Source organism: Piliocolobus tephrosceles, chromosome 21 (assembly GCF_002776525.5).
Source record: "Piliocolobus tephrosceles isolate RC106 chromosome 21, ASM277652v3, whole genome shotgun sequence".
Taxonomy (NCBI): domain Eukaryota; kingdom Metazoa; phylum Chordata; class Mammalia; order Primates; family Cercopithecidae; genus Piliocolobus; species Piliocolobus tephrosceles.
Window position 1 is genome coordinate 13,749,576 of NC_045454.1, and position 16,591 is coordinate 13,766,166.

At 42.0% G+C, this 16,591-nt stretch overlaps 1 protein-coding gene across 1 annotated transcript in view; it reads right to left on the minus strand.

Moving 5' to 3' along the window:
- ZNF284 (zinc finger protein 284) overlaps positions 1 to 11,428 on the minus strand; it is a 17,738-nt gene extending 6,310 nt beyond the window's left edge. Inside the window, exons 1-4 of the mRNA XM_023190453.1 lie at positions 11,266 to 11,428; positions 6,581 to 6,660; positions 2,330 to 2,456; positions 1,378 to 1,470 (exon numbers count right to left, since the gene is read on the minus strand). Of these exons, the coding sequence (XP_023046221.1) occupies positions 1,378 to 1,470; positions 2,330 to 2,456; positions 6,581 to 6,595 (235 nt within the window). The 5' untranslated portion in view covers positions 6,596 to 6,660; positions 11,266 to 11,428. The remainder of the gene's footprint in view (positions 1 to 1,377; positions 1,471 to 2,329; positions 2,457 to 6,580; positions 6,661 to 11,265) is intronic.
- Between the last annotated feature and the right edge of the window lie 5,163 nt (positions 11,429 to 16,591).

Below are 16,591 nucleotides of genomic sequence, written 5' to 3' on the forward strand. Positions count from 1 at the left end.
CCTTCCTTCCCTCCCTCCCTCCCTCCTTCCTTCCTTCCTTCCTTCCTGCCTTTCGACACAGTCTCACCTTGTCACCCAGGCTAGAGCGTACTGGCACAATCCCAGCTGACTGCAACCTCTGCCTCCTAGGTTCAAGTGATTGTTGTGCCTCAGTCACCCGAGTAGCTGGGATTATAGGACTGTGCTACCACACCCAGCTAATTTTTGTATTTTTAGTAGAGTCAGGGTTTCGCCATGCTTGCCAGGCTGGTCTCAAACTCCTGATCTCATGCTATCTGCCTGCCTCAGCCTCCCAAAGTGCTGAGATTACAGGCGTGAGCCACCACACCCAGCTGGTATTTTAAATAGAGTGGTCAGAGAAGGCCTTTCTCATGATATTAAAACTGAACAGAGATCAGAATAAAGGAAGGGTCAGAAGGTTTTGAGGTGAAAGATTATTCCAGTCAGAAAGAAGAGCATGTATAAACTCTAAGACAGAAGCTTCTGTAGTAGACAGAACGATGGTCCTTGAAAGATGTCCACATCCAATTCCCAGGACCGATGAACCTGTTACGTTATACAGCAAGAGATTAAGGCTGCAGATGCAATTAAGATCACTAGTCAGCTAAACAGAGAGTAGGAAGATCATTCTAGATTACCCAGAAGTGACCGATCCAATCACAAGGGACCTAAAAGGTGGAAAACAGAGGCTTAAGAAGGGTGGTGGCATGACTATGGAAGGATGGTCAGGGATGCAATGTAGTTGCTTTTGAAGATGGAGGAAGGGAAACAAAAGCCAAGGAGTGTGGACAGTGCCTAGGGATTGGTAAACTAAAGTGAAGGCTTCCCCCCAACAACATCTAGCCAGGAACAAAGCCCTAGGGACACCCTGATTTTTGTCCAGTGAGATGTGTGAGACTTCAGGTCTGAAGAACAGAAAGATAATTGTTTGCTGTTTAATCTGCTAAGTGTGTGGTCACTGGGTACCAGCAACAGGTGATACGGTGTCTGTGGCAGGATGGAGAAACAGCAGGGAGTACAACTTTGCTGGAAAATATAGTCAGGGAGGCAGTGGGGGATGAAGAGCAGATCCAGGATCTCTAAAAGTCACTTAAAGCAGTTGTAACGTTAATACAAATAAGAAGCCATAAAGGCTTTTAAGCTGAGGAATGGCAATCTGACTTATATTTCCTAAGGATCACTTTGGCTGCTATGAGGAAAACAGATGTCAGGGTGGGAAGAGGGGCTGGGTAAGCAGGATAACCAGCAGGAAGGAGGTTGTAAGAATCCAGGAAACAGGTTTGGCCATTTACGCCAGGGCGATGGAGTTGGGTAATGGACAGAAGTAAAACAGATGGGAGGGTCGCGTACGAGGATTCATGTTTGCTTGGTTCTTACCTGAATTCCCTTGTCTTTGAGTTGCTGTCTCCACGATCCAAAACTTTTCTTCTCTTTGGAAGTGAAAAGTATCTTGGTAGGAAGGTTGATGCCCTGTGAACAAAGTCACATGCTTAATCCCAATACATCTTAGGTAAAATTTACTAGAAATTTAGGTTCTCACTGCACACTCAAACTTGAACACTGATATGGTTTGGCTGTGTCCCCACCCAAATCTCATCTTAAATTGTATTTCCCATAATCCCCACATATCATAACAGGGACCTGGTGGGATGTAACTGAATCATAGGGGCAGTTTCCTCCATGCTGTTCTCATGAGAGTGGGTGAGTTCTCACGAGATCTGACGGTTTTATAAGGGGCCTTTCCCCCTTTGCTCGGCACTTCTTCCTGCTGCACTGTGAAAAAGGTGCCTTTCTTCCCCTTGGCTTTCCACCATGACTGTAAGTTTCCTGAGGCCTCCCCAGCCACGCGGAACTGTGAGTCAAGGAAACATCTTTTCTTTTTTTATTTTATTTTATTTATTTATTTATTTTTGAGACGGAGTCTCACTCTGTCGCCCAGGCTGGAGTGCAGTGGCGCTATCCCAGCTCACTGCAACCTCTGCCTCCTGGGTCCAAGCTATTCTTCTGCCTCAGCCTCCTGAGTAGCTGGGATTACAGGCAAGTGCCACCATACCCAGCTAATTTTTGTATTTTTAGTAGAGATGGGGTTTCACCATATTGGCCAGGCTGGTCTCGAACTCCTGACCTAGTGATCCACCCGCCTCAGCCTCCCAAAGTGCTGGGATTACAGGCGTGAGCCACCACACCCGGCCTGTCTTTTCTTTATAAATTACCCAGTCTCTAGTATTTCTTCATAGCAGTGTAAGAACAAACTAATACAAACACCCTAGGATACAAAGCCTTTCCTGGGGCCTGACGACATTCCATTACAGGGGGTGCCTGTGCTCACCCACTGAGAGCAGGTTCCTGAAGTTCTCCAGCATCACATCTCGGTACAGCTTCTTCTGGGCAGGGTCCAGCAGCCCCAGCTCCTCCTCAGTGAACACCACAGCTACGTCCTTGAAGGTTACTGCCTCCTACAACATCAAACATATATAATCCCAATGTCATGACCAGTGATTCTTGGGAGAGGGTTGGCACTGAGCAGGTGAAGGGGATGAGTGAGAAGTTGCTATGGATCTTGAGAGATGTAGGTCAACTTACAGTTTTCCCATTCATTCTGTCTGTATCCTGGCAATGACACACACTGATTTTCCGGAGCTCCACCAGAAGTGCAATGATGAAAAAGTCCTATAGGTTTACTTTGTGCACTTACTGAGTCTCCTTGTAAGTAACCCTCTAGGACTCTAAATGCAGCATCTTGGGCTACACATATATAGGTTTCAATGAATCATGCCAGTTGCCCCAGTAACATTTAGCAATTCAGTCCCAACCTTGTTTGATAATGCCCATTGTTCTCTCTCATACCTGAACCCTGGATATAATCACTTTTCTTTTTTTTTTTTTCTAATTTTTATTTTTTGAGACAGAGTCTCACTCTGTCACCCAGGCTGGAGGACAGTGGCGCTATCCCAGCTCACTGCAACCTCCGCCTCCTGGGTTCAAGCAATTCTCCTGCCTCAACCTCTCGAATAGCTGGGATTACAGGCGCCCACCACCATGCCCAGCTAATTTTTGTATTTTTAGTAGAGACGGGGTTTCACCATGTTGGCCAGGTTGGTCACGAACTCCTGACCTTAGGCGATCTGCCCACCTCGGCCTCCCAAAATGCTGGGATTACAGGCGTGAGCCACCGCACCCGGCCCATGTTTTTCAGTATCTCCCAAACTAACAGGTTTACGGTGATCTGTGTGGGACAGCTATGGAGTGGGTCCTCTGTATTCAAGACACAAACTACATATATTAATTGCAGCATTGAATGTCATGATCTAGAGCCTGTGTGCCTATGATCACACTGAGCGTGTGTGCTCACTCACAAGGCTCAATCCCAAGGCTCTGTGCCTTTGCCTGCCCAGCCACAGGACCTTGGATAAGTTTGCCTGCATGCATTCGTTTCCTTTCTGTATAAAGACTGTCACATCAGTTTTCTCCAGGAATAAACAAGAGAATATAAATGGGGAAGTCTCTGGCACAGACTAGGTATTTAATTAACATTAGTTGATTGTATTACCTTTTTTTCTTTTTTTTTGAGACGGAGTTTCATTCTTGTTGCCCAGGCTGGAATGCAGTGGTGCAAACTCAGCTCATGGCAACCTCTGCCTCCCCGGTTCAAGCAATTCTCCTGCCTCAGCCTTCTGAGTGGCTGGGATTACAGGCATGCACCACTATGCCCAGCTAGTTTTGTAATTTTAGTAGAGACAGGGTTTATCCATGTTGGTCAGGCTGGTCTCAAACTCCCGACCTCAGATGATCTGCCTGCCTTGGCCCCCCAAAGTGCTAGGGAAAAAAACGTGAGCCACCGCACCCGGCTGGTAACGTCCTTTATTCATATTTCTTTGGATTTTTTATTATAACTTTCATTATAGTTATCTATTTCACTTCATGTCGGTATAGTATTACAGGGAACTGATGATCTATCATTATCTATTCTAAATAATGGATATTTAATTTTATGTCATTTTCATTATTACCAATCCTGCAAAGAAAATCGTGTTATGTGGACCTTACTCTCCTGTCTGATTATTGAAAATAATTTTGGCCAGGTATGGTAGCTCATGCCTGTAATCTCAGTACTTTCAGAGGCTGAGACAAGCAAATCATTTGAGCTCTGGAGTTTAAGACCAGCCTTGGCAACATAGCAAAATTCTGTCTCTACAAAATATACAAAAATTAGCTGGGCATGGTGGCACGTGACTATAATCCCAGACACTTGGGAGGTTGAGACAGAAGAATCATTCGAACCCAGGAGGTGGAGGTTGCAGTGAGCCAAGATTGTGCCACTGCACTCCAGCCTGGGCAACAGAGCAAGACTCTGTTTCTAAAAAGAAATAACATAAAATAATACATAAATTAATTTAATTAAATAAAATAATTTCAAACCAGGTGCAGTGATTCACACCTATAATCCCAGTGCTTTAAGAGGCTAAAGTGGGGGGATTGCTTAAATTCAAGAGTTCAAGACCAGCCTAGGCAACACAGCAAGACACCATCTTTATAAATTTTAAAAACTAGCCAGTCGTGGTGATGCGTGCCTGTAATCCTAGCTACTTGGGGGGCTGAGGCAGGGAGATCTGGACCCCAGGGGTTCAAGGCTGCAGTGCACTACACTTACAACACTCTACTCTATCCTGGGCAACAGAGCAAAACTCTGTCTCTAAAAGAATAAGAATAAACTAAAATAAAATAATTTCAAATGAAAATTACAGTGTCAAAAAATAAGAATGTTCAAAATTGTGATCATGTATGTCAGATCCCAATTTTTTGTCAAACTCCAAAATCTTTCAAGGGGATACATTACCTTGGTTTTTCTTAAAATAGCCAAAGGCAGATTATCAAATTTCCTGTGATGTTGATAAACTCATTAGAGAGAATAATTCACCTTATTAATCCCATGTATTTGATTATAAATAATACTACCACCTTTTCAAACATGTACTGGCCACTTCTATTTCTTCTCTAAAATTTACCAATTAATGTATTAATGTCCTTTATTCATATTCCTTTGATTTTTTTTTTTTCCTCCATTGTGTACATAAGATTCTTATTTTGGAGTGTGTGTTTTTTAGATATCAAAGTGGTAAATATTTTCCCCTTAGGCTGTTATATTTCCTGGTAACACTCTGTAACCCATCTTTGCCATTAGGAATGTAACGATTTTCTATAATGAGTGTAGCAATCACTGTCCTTTGGTGCCTGGAGTACTAGGTGCACCTGAGGAGGTGACACAACAGGAAGAGAAGAGGTCCCCTGAGGAGAGGTCAGGGAGGAGCTATGTCACCAGTGGTTGTCACCACTCAAGAGGGCACTCCAGACACCCATACCAGAAGGCACAGGTCCTTCAATGGAGAATCCTTTTTCTTCTCTCTCTCTTTCAATTTAGCAAAATAGCTAACATGCCAACCCTGGGTTTCCTCTCTGAACCTCAGCAGGTTTCTCATATTTCACATATTTAAGAGGAAGATGAGGCTGAGAATTGCATCATTCAGCTGTTCTGAGGAACAAACAAAGGAACAGAACACAGTGACTAGAGAATCTTCTGATATCATGGACATTTGAAACTAAAGTTACCTATCATTTTGGTCAAACTCCTTAATACATAAAGGAATAAGAAAAGACCAGTAAATAAACTACACACAATGCATGACTTAAGCGTGGGGAAAACAAAAGCTAGCTCTTCCTATGTGAAAATCTCCAGAAATTCTTGTGTGAAGTCACAGTTACAGCCTGCTGTGCTGTGCCACATGTGGATATTTTATCTACCAAACAGCCAACATGGCACATGTCAAAAGTACCCTTTCAAAACTGAGCTCCTAGTGCCTGAGTATAAAGTAGTTAAAAAGAAACATTGGTGGGTGCGGTGGCTCACACCTGTAATACCAGCACTTTGGGAGGCTGAGGCGGGCAGATCACTTGAGGCCAGGAGTTTGAGACCAGCCTGGCCAACATGGTGAAACCCCATCTCTACTAAAAATACAAATATTAGCCAAGCGTGGTGATAGGCGCCTGTAATCCAGCTACTCAAGAGGCCGAGGCAGGAGAATTGCTTGAACCCAGGAGGTAGAGGTTGCAGTGAGCCGAGACTGCGCCACTGCACTCCAGCCTGGGTGACAAAGCAAGACTCCATCTCGAGGAAAGAAACAAAAAAAGGAGCATCAATACAATGGAACATGATGCAACCATAAATAATGAACATTACATAATATTAAACAAAAAAAACACAGTTTAAATTAGATAAGTATCAATACAAATACAGTTATGAATATACATGAGGAATAGCATGAGAAAATAAAAACCCCTAATTAATGAGAAGAGATGCAGTGAAATGGGAGAATTTCTACTCATAACATAAATAATGGTAAAAATAAACAAAATCAAAACCAAATGCAAATTCAACATGAAAGAAACAAGCAAGCACTTGGCACACAGCAGGTGTACAAATAACTGTTGTTCTCCTTGAATCTTCCCAAGACTGAGAAAAACACGTGACAATCTTAAGTAGCGAAACAGAATTTGAACAGCAAAAGAGACCAGACTTGCTCACCTTGAACATGGTCATTTTTCCTCCTCTGGGGAATTTGCAGAGTTCTCAGTTATGCAGTCCAAGGGAAGACAGAATTGTGCCTGGAATGTGCCATGGAAGGCAATAAAAGAGACATGACGAGGTGGTCAGGGATGCCGCCCAACAATATAAACATGTATTGTGAATTAGCACTTGAATGTTCACAGCAGCATTATTCATAATAACCCCAAATTGCACACAACCAAAATGCCCTCCTACGGGTAAATGGACAAATTGTGGCCTATCCATACAATGAAATCTTACTTGGAAATTTAAAGAAATGAAGTACTGACTCATGCTATAACATGCATGAACCCTGGAAACATGTTAAACGAAAGACACAAAAAGTCACAAAAAGCCATGGACTGTATGATCGCATTTATGTGAAATGTTCAGAATAGGCAAATGTATAATAGAGAAAGTAGATTGGTGGTTGCTTCACATGTGAGGTAAGAATGAGGTTTAACTGTAAATGGGCACAATGAGTTCAAATGTGAGATGAAAATGATCTAAACTGAATCATGATGATGGTTATTCCACTTCACAAAATTCCTAAAAATCATTGAATTCTATGCCTGAAATGGATGAAAGCTATATGTGAAATATATCTTGACAGAATTGGAAAAAATAATTGTTAATCTACATGTCACTGAAATCAGTAAGACTGAATTCTGAGTTCACATCTATAGAATATTTATAGGTGAATGAAGGACTAAATAAATGAGGGAAAAATGGAAACTCATCTTTACAGTAGAATGTCCACTAATAATGTATCTCCCCATAAGAAACTTTATTATTTTCAAAATTTAAAAAAAGTAACTTCACAGTGGACAAATCTGAAAGACTTCATCTTGGCCAAGTGAACAAAAGTGAGATCACCAGTGAAGGTGAAGGGGTGGCCTGCCCCTCCACACCTGTGGGCGTTTCTCGTTAGGTGGAAGGAAAGACTTGAGAAAAGAAATGAGACACAGAGACAAAGTATAGAGAAAGAAAAAGTGGGCCCAGGGGACCGGCACTCAGCATACAGAGGACCCACACTGGCACTGGTCTCTGAGTTCCCTCAGTATTTATTGATCATTATCTTTACCGTCTTAGAAAAAGGGAAGTGGCAGGATAATAGGATCATCTAGGGAGAAGGTCAGCAGTAAGACATGAATAAAGATCTCTGTGACATGAATAAGTTTAAGGAAAACTGCTGTGCTTTGATATGCCTATACAAACATCGCCATAAACCTTTTTAGTACATAAGGAGCAGCATCGTTTACACCAAGATGTTCCATTGCCCAGGGACCGGCAGGAGACAGATGCTTTTCTCTATCTCAACTGCCAAGAGGCCTTCTTTCCTCTTATATTAATCCTCCTCAGCACAGATCCTTCACAGGTGTCAGGCTGGGGGATGATTAGGTCTTTCCCTTCCCACGAGGCCATATTTCAGACTATCACATGGGGAGAAACCTTGGACAATACCTAGCTTTCCTAGGCAGAGGTCCCTGCGACCTTTGGCAGTGTACATGTCCCTGGGTACTTGAGATTAAGAGAAGGATGATGACTTTTCACAAGCATACTGCCTTCAGGCACTTGTTTAACAAAGCACACCCTGCACAGCCCAAAATCCATCAAACCTTGAGTCACCACAGCACATGTCTCTTGCAAGGACAAGGCTGGGGGTAGGGTCACAGATTAACAGCATCTCAAATACAGAACAAAATGGAGTCTCTTATGTCTACTTCTTTCTATATAGACACAGTAACAGTCTGATCTCTCTTTCTTTACCCCACAGAAGGGACAAACCAACATCATTTGGACACTGTTATGTTGCAATGAAAAGGACACCTCACTACTACTATGGTATCCCTACCAACCATGCATAATCTAAACCTAAACATGAAATTGCTCAGATAAACCCCAAATGAATGTCTTTCTATAAAACAACTGCCTATACTCTTCAAAAAACCATGCATGTAAAAGACAAAGGCTGTGGAATCCTTCTAGATTAAAGTATAGAAATATGACAATAAAGACAATGCATAAAATTCAACTTTGAACGGGGTTGCAGGTAAAAAGTGGGACAGGGGATAGTTATAAGGACCAAAATTTAAAAACTGAACAAATTTAAATATGGAAGCTTCAGATTAGATAACAATGTTATGTAATATGGTATCCAACACTATCTAATAAATAACACTACAACTACTATTAGTAGCTTTTTAACAGATCTATCTGATATGTAATAGATAACAATATTATTTAATATAATATTTAATTATTTTTTTGAGACAGAGTCTCATTCTGTCATCCAGACCAGAGTGCAGGAGCGCCATCTCAGCTCATTGCAGGCTCTGCCTCCCGGGTTCAAATGATTCTGATGCATCAGCCTCCCTAATAGCTGGGATTACAGACGCACGCCACCTCAGATTTTAAAAAAGTAACTTCACAGTGGACAAATCAGCTAATTTTTGTATTTTTAGTAGAGATGGGGTTTCTCAATGTTGGCCAGGCTGGTCTCAAACTCCCGGCCTTAAGTGATCCACCTGCCTCAGCCTCCCAAAGTACTGGGATTACAGACATGAGCCACCATGCCTAGCCAGTATAATATCTAATAGTATCTAGCATGTTACATGAAACCCTATAACCAGCCCTTCCTAAACACCTCTTACCAAGACACCCCACAATTATCTTGAAATGTGGGCTTCCTTGCTGCAGAAAGCTACAAGCAACTGTCTGGCTACAGGTATGTTCCTGGTGGTATCTGGCTAATCAGCAACAACAAAGCAAACAGGAAAAATGTAAACACTTGGCAAATTTGGGTAAAGAGTATATGAGAATTTCTAATACTATTTTTGCAACTTTTCTATAGGTTTCAAATGATATGAAAACAAAGTGTTAAAAACTTTTTTTTTTTTTTTTTTTTTTTTTGAGAAGGAAGTTTCGCTCTTGTTGCCCAGGCTGGAGTATAATGGTGCAAGCTGAGCTCACCGCAACCTCCACCTTCCGGGTTCAAGTGATTCTCCTGCCTCAGCCTCCCAAGTAGCTGGGATTACAGGCATGCGCCACCATGCCTGGCTAATTTTGTATTTTCAGTAGAGATGGGGTTTCTCCATGTTGGTCAGGCTGCTCTCAAACTCCCGACCTCAGGTGATTCGCCCACCTCGGCCTCCCAAAGTGCTGGGATTGCAAGCGTGAGCCACCGCGCCCAGCCAATATCAAGAAATATTTACAAAAAAATTAGATAACAATGAGATAAATTAGGATAAGCATGATATAACATGGCAGTTCACTAGTTATTTCCCTTTTGGCAGTGTTTCCAAATTTCCATAGTTAAACACATAAGGGAAAACACATTGTTTAAATTATAAAACTTTCTTTAAATGTTTATAAATAAATATGCAAATATACCAAAAGAAAGACTAAAAAGAAATGCATTCGAAGTTTAACAGTTACTATCTTTACATGCTGTATTCATGGGTAATTATAAACTTGTACTACTCATATTTCTCCAATTTCTGAACGCTCCACAAGGGTACGGTTGCATAACAAGTTAAATACTTGTAACAAATGAAATAGTTGTAATGAATGAAATAGTTGACAAACTCCCAGAACAGCCCAAGCCCATAAGTCTTGCTCTCGAGGTCCCTTCAATCAAGTCCTAACTTGCTTTCCCCACCAGATTCCAGCCAGTTCCTCTGCCTCAGTAAGAATGTATCCAAAAGATTATCAACTAAGGCTCTGACCTGTAATGCCCAGGTTTCCACCGCAGATCCACCTCTTACTACTTAGGTGACTATGCGCAGATAACTCCTGCTCCTTTGTATCTCACTCATCTTTAAAACGGAAAAAAGTAGTACCTCTCCACAGAGCCATGGTGTGGTGAAAATGTGATTATTTTTATAAAGCCCTTGGAATAAAGTTACCAATTGAGGCTTAATTATTATCAACACCCATGCCTGAGGACACATCCTACGCTCTTGGTTGGGTTGAGCATCTCTGTAAAAGAAAAAAAGCCAAGGACGGACCACTCACGTAGAGCTTTGCCCTCAGTAGCCAAGAAGTCCCTCCCTGCAGGTCTTTTTGAGAATCAGGCTGGGCAAGGAGAAAGCTGTGAAATACCCTGACCGCGTTGCCGGCCCGCATAAAAGTTAAATGTTCCTCTCCCATCGTGGAAGTGGACACAACCCTCGCCTTCCTAAAAACAAGTCAGAAGCGTCCGGGATCGCCCAGCGTCCTGTAGGAATCAGAGACAAGGGCGGGGGTCCCTGTAGCTGGAGCTCTGAACCCACCCGGGGACCTGACAGGCTTCGTGGGAAATTAATACTAAGAAGAGACCACCAGTCACTAAAGGAAGGACTGCTTTAAGGCTTTCATTTGTGTTACCTCTTCCAGTTCCCAAAACGATTTCATTAGGATGGTCCTAAAGTCCCCATTTTAAAGAACAGCAGTAGGAGGTACCGGGAGATTAATAACATCCCAACCCTAAACTGTGAGAAAGTAACCTCACAGGTGGGATGGAGGGAGGTGGGCTGAGCGAGCTGAGAGCCCCAAAAACCCTCAAACCATCCGAGCTGCGTCCCGACCAAGTCCCAACCCCCAGCCTCATCCCCGGGGACGCGAGGACAACCCCAAGATCAAGAACGCTCCGCGGAAAAGAACGAAAAGAGCGGCTGTTGCACCTTCAAACCTCCGTTTTCCAACGAGGCTCCTTCTCCTCTTAGTCAACTTCCAGGTGGTTGCGAGCCCGCATCGTAAGGGGACATGTTGAGAAGGACCGACAAGACACATAACTGACACAAAACTACCACCGAAACGCACGGCAGCAACCTCACCCCCCGGGAGCGGAAGTGCCCCCTACCCGGCGCAGCCTGTGGACTACATTTCCCAGAATTCCCCAGATACGGCGCCCTCCGCCAACCTGCCCGTCACTCAACAGACCGCCGGCGAAACACTTCCTTGAATGCCAGAGGAGACGTTCGGTAGTATCACCCTCCAGCGGGAAGCCTGGAACTCCGTGGTGCTCTTTAACTACACTTCCCGCAATGCCCACTAGGAATGAATCCCATAGACCCGAGCGCCTGGTGAGGAATACGGACTGTGACCCAGAGAGTGGTCCTTCCCTTTCCCTGCGTCCTCGAGAGAAAATATTGAATAGACAGGAATTCCTGAAGTCTACACGCCTGCCGTGATGACAGGAGTGTTACTGAAAGAGAATAAAGCAAGGAGATACAATCTTCAAGGAGTTAGCGGGGAGTGCCTGTTGAGCGGTCAGGAGATGGCTGAAAGGCTAATATACTAGGCGCTAACAGTATGAGGCTAAATCTAAGAGCTTAAATAATGGGCCAGGAAAAATGGTTTGGGAGAGGCAATGAGTGGGGCACCAGCCCCTACTCCAGACACTGTTGTACCACTGCTTTGGCAAGAAAAACAACCGCAGTGGGCTGTAAGAGTTAAAGAAAGAGAAAAGAAACACGAAAAGCGGCTCTACAGTCAAAGACAGGTTCGTTTTGGAGAATAAACCTGAGAGGGGCTTCTGGCCGATTGCCGTCAGGAGCGCTGTCTCTTACAGACTAAGAGTATTGACTTTAGGGTGACAGAGCTTATCACAGGCTTAGAATGTTTCTGTGTTGGGGAGAAGTCTGTTGTGGGGTTGGAATATCTCTGGTTGGAGGGGAGGTTATCTTGGGACTGACATCTCTCCAGCGGAGGGGAGGTTATCTCAGGACTGGCATGTCTCTGGTCAGGGAGGGGTTTATCTTATGGTTGGAATGTTTCTAGTTGGAGATGTCATTTATGGTTTATGGTCATGCCAACCTTAGCCATTAGGCTGATGCCCTTTGGATTTAGGCAGTTTTTGATCAAGGCAACTTTAAAATGGCAGTGATTATCCAAGATGGCAATGCTCCTGCCCTGTCAAGAGCCAATATGGAGGGCCAATTGCCCTCCTGGAAAACCTATCCTCCCACTTTTAAAGTTTTCATATTAATATTCTTTAGATGTGGGAACGCCACATTCCAGAGAAATTAAACTGCTTAGTATTGTGAAAGGAAAATATCTTGGGCCCCCAAAATCACTAAGGAAACCTCAAGCTGGAAATAGCTTGGGGCAAACCTGCCTCCCATTCTATTCAAAGTCATTCTTCTATCTGTCCTTGCTACTAGGTCCCTTCCATGATATGTGGGAATTATAGGAGCTATAATTCAAGATGAGATTTGGGTGGAGACACAGCCAAACCATATCAATATGTGTAGATTTCTTATTTTCCATTATTGCTTAAAAGAAAGCTGGTTTCTAACTCTTCTGTGGTCATATAACAACATATCCTAGAAATCACTTCATGTACAGTACATTCTTTTTAGCACTGTGTAAACTAGAAAATCCAGAAATAAATTTCTACACCTACAGTGAACTCATTTTCAACAAAGGTGCTAAGTATATATATTGGGAAAAGGACAGTCTCTTCAATAAATGGTGCCAGAAAAACATGATATCCACATATAGAAGAATGAAACTTCACCCCATTGTTCACCATATACACAAATAAAATCAAAATGGATTAAAGACTTAAATCTAAGACCTCGAACTATGAAACTACTACAAGAAAACATTGGGGAAATGCTCCAGGACATTGGTCTGGGCAAAGATTTCTTGAGTAATACCCCAAAAGCATAGACAACCAAAGCAAAAATGGACAAATGGGATCATGTCAAGTTAAAAAGCTTCTGCATAGCAAAGGAAACAATCAACAAAGTGAAGAGACAACCCACACAATAGGAGAAAATATTTGCAAACTATCCATCTGACAATGGATTAATAACCAGAATATAAGAAACTCAAACAACCCAACAGGAAAAAATTTAATAATTCAATTTAAAAATGAGCAAAAGATCTGAATAGACATTTCTCGAAAGAGGGCATACAAATGGCAAATGGGCATATGAAAAGATGCTCTACATCAAAGATCATCAGATAAATGTGAATCAAAACTACCATGAGATATCATCTCACCCCAGTTAAAATAGCTTTTATTCAAAAGACGGACAATATCAAATGTTGGTGAGGATGTGAAAGGAGTGAGGGAGGGAATCCTTGCACATTGTTGGTAGGAATATAAATTAGTACAACCACTGTGGAGAACAGTATGGAGGTTCCTCAAAAAATTAAAACCGAAACTACCATACAATCTAGCAATCCCACTGGGTATATACACAAAAGGAAGGAAATCAGCATATCAAAGTGATATCTACACCCTCCCCTGCAATGTTTATTGCAGCACTATTCACAATAACCAAAATTTGGAAGCAACCTAAGTGTCCTTCAACAGATGAATGGATACAGGACATGGACATATACACAATGGAGTACCATTCAGCCACAAAAAGAATGAGATTTTGTTATTTGCAACAATATGGGTGGAACTGGAGGACATTACATTCAGTGAAATAAGCCAGGCACAGAAAAACAAACTTCACATGTTCTCACTTATTTGTAGGACCTAAAAATTAAAACAATTGAATGCATGGAGACAGGGGCAGAATGTTGGTTACCAGAGGGAGGGAAAGGTAAGGTTGGTGGTGAGGGAAGTGGGGATGGTTAGTGGATACAAAAATATATAGAATGAATAAAATCTTGTATTTGATAGCACAACAGAGTTACTACAGTCAACAATAATTTATTGTACATTTAAAATAACTAAATGAGTATGGATTGTTTCTAACACACAAAAATGATAAATGCTTGTGATAACAGATACCCCATTTACCCTGATGTGATTATTATGCATTGTATGCCTGTATCACGTATCTATATGTGTACCCATAAAAATTAGAAATTTTTTTAGGCTGGGTGCAGTGGCTTATGCCTGTAATCCCAGCACTTTGGGAGGCTGAGGTGGGCAGATCACTTGAGTGCAGGAGTTTGAGACCAGCCTGGGCAACACGGAGGAACCTCATCTCTACAAAAGAAATACGAAAATTAACCAGAGGCAGGGCACGCATCTGTAGTCTCAGCTACTCAAGAGGCTGAGGTGGAAGGATGGTTTGAGCCCAGGAGACCACCACATCCGGCTAGTTGTATTTTTAGTAAAGACAGGGTTTTACCATGTTGGCCAGGCTGGTCTTGAACTCCTGGCCTCAAGTAAACTGCCCACCTCAGCCTCCCAAGGTGCTGGGATTATAGGCATGAGACACTGCGCCCAGCCCTTTGCCCATTTTTTTTAACTGGGTGGTTTCTGTTATTGAGTTGTAAGAATTCTTTATATAGTTTGGATAGAACTCATGCTGTATGGTCTTTTCATGTTCTTGACAATGTCCATGTATTAGCATTTTTTAAAACTTAGGTCCCATTTAGGTATTTTTATTTGCTTTTGCTCATGTTGTTTCATTGAAGAATCCATTCCAAATAAAAAGGAAGATTTACTTCTATGTTTTCTTCTAATACTTTTATAGTTTAGCTATTATATTAGGTCATTGACAAAGTTTGAGTTAATTTTTAAGTGTAGTGTGAGATACAATCTAACTTCATTATGTTATGTGTCTGTGTATAGGTGTCCCAGCAGTATTGGTTGAAGAGACTATTCTGTCTCCATAAAGTAATCTTGGATCCTTCTTGAAAAGCAAGTGGCCTTAGATGTATGGGTTTCTTTATGGATTCTCAATTTTATTCCATTTATCTGTATATCTGCCTCCTGGGTTCAAGCGATCCTCCCACCTCAGCCTCTCCAGTAGTCTCCAGCTGGGACTACAGACATACACCACCACAACTGGCTAATTATTGTATTTCTTGTAGAGGTGGGGATTCTGATGTTCACTGAGAAGTCTAAAAATAATGCATACAGTTATAAAACAGAAAAATTCCAGCAAATATTCATTGCCAAAGAAAATAAGAATATAATTGTAACACATTCTGTATGTACACTCAAAAAAAAAAAAAATCCAGAAACACAGAGATGCTTGTCCAGAAACACACAAAGGTATTTATTTAATTTTTTTTTTTTTTTTTTTTTTTTTTTGAGACAGGGTCTCACTCTGTTGCCCTGACTGGAGTGCAGTTGCACTATCATAGATCACTGCAGCCTCAATCTTCCAGACTCAAGCGATGTAAGGATGCAGCAAAAATACAAAGATACATGTGGTTAACATTCTAGTGGTCATCAATTTTGACACGTTCATTAGAGTTTTGAAAGTGTGTGAATAACCTGTCTCCTGAATAATAACTAATTGTCAAACTTCTGTTTGAAACCCTGCAGCACGACTTACAAGCATTCTCTGCTATGACAGTCCCATGACCACTGGGGTATGCTGAGCTATGGCTGAAACACTAACTTTAAACAAATGTTTTACCTCCCATAAGACCAGATGAAAACTCACCAGCATTGATTCTGTGATAAATGCCAAGATATGAACTCACACTTACCACATGCCTCTTATTTTTAATGTTTCTCTCCTTTGTGAACTCTCACATGAGACTGTAGTGAGACTGAGTAGAGGCTTTATTACACACATCACACTACTAAGGTTTCTTTCCAGTGTGGACACTGATGAAGTTGAAGAGTTAAAGTCTGAACGAAGCACATACCATCCTCCCACACTTCCATGGTTTCTCTCATGTGTGAAGCCTCTGAGGCCTAATATTTCCGGTGATGTAGCAATCGCACTACTGGGTATATCCAAAGGAAAGGAAATCAGTATGCCGAGGAGATATCTGCACTCCCATGCTCACTGCAGCACTACTCACAATAGCCAAGATACAGAACCCACCTAAGTGTCCATCAATAGATGAAGAAAAGGTGGCATATACATACACATACACACACACACAATGAAATACTCTTTGGATATAACAAAGAAACAAAATTGTGTCACTTGTGGCAACATGGATGAGCTCTGGAGGACATTATGTTAAACAATATAACCCAAGCAAAGAAAGATAAATACCAACTGTCCTTACTCATATGTGGAAACTAAAAAAAAGCTGATTTCATAGAAGTAGTGAGAACAATGGCTC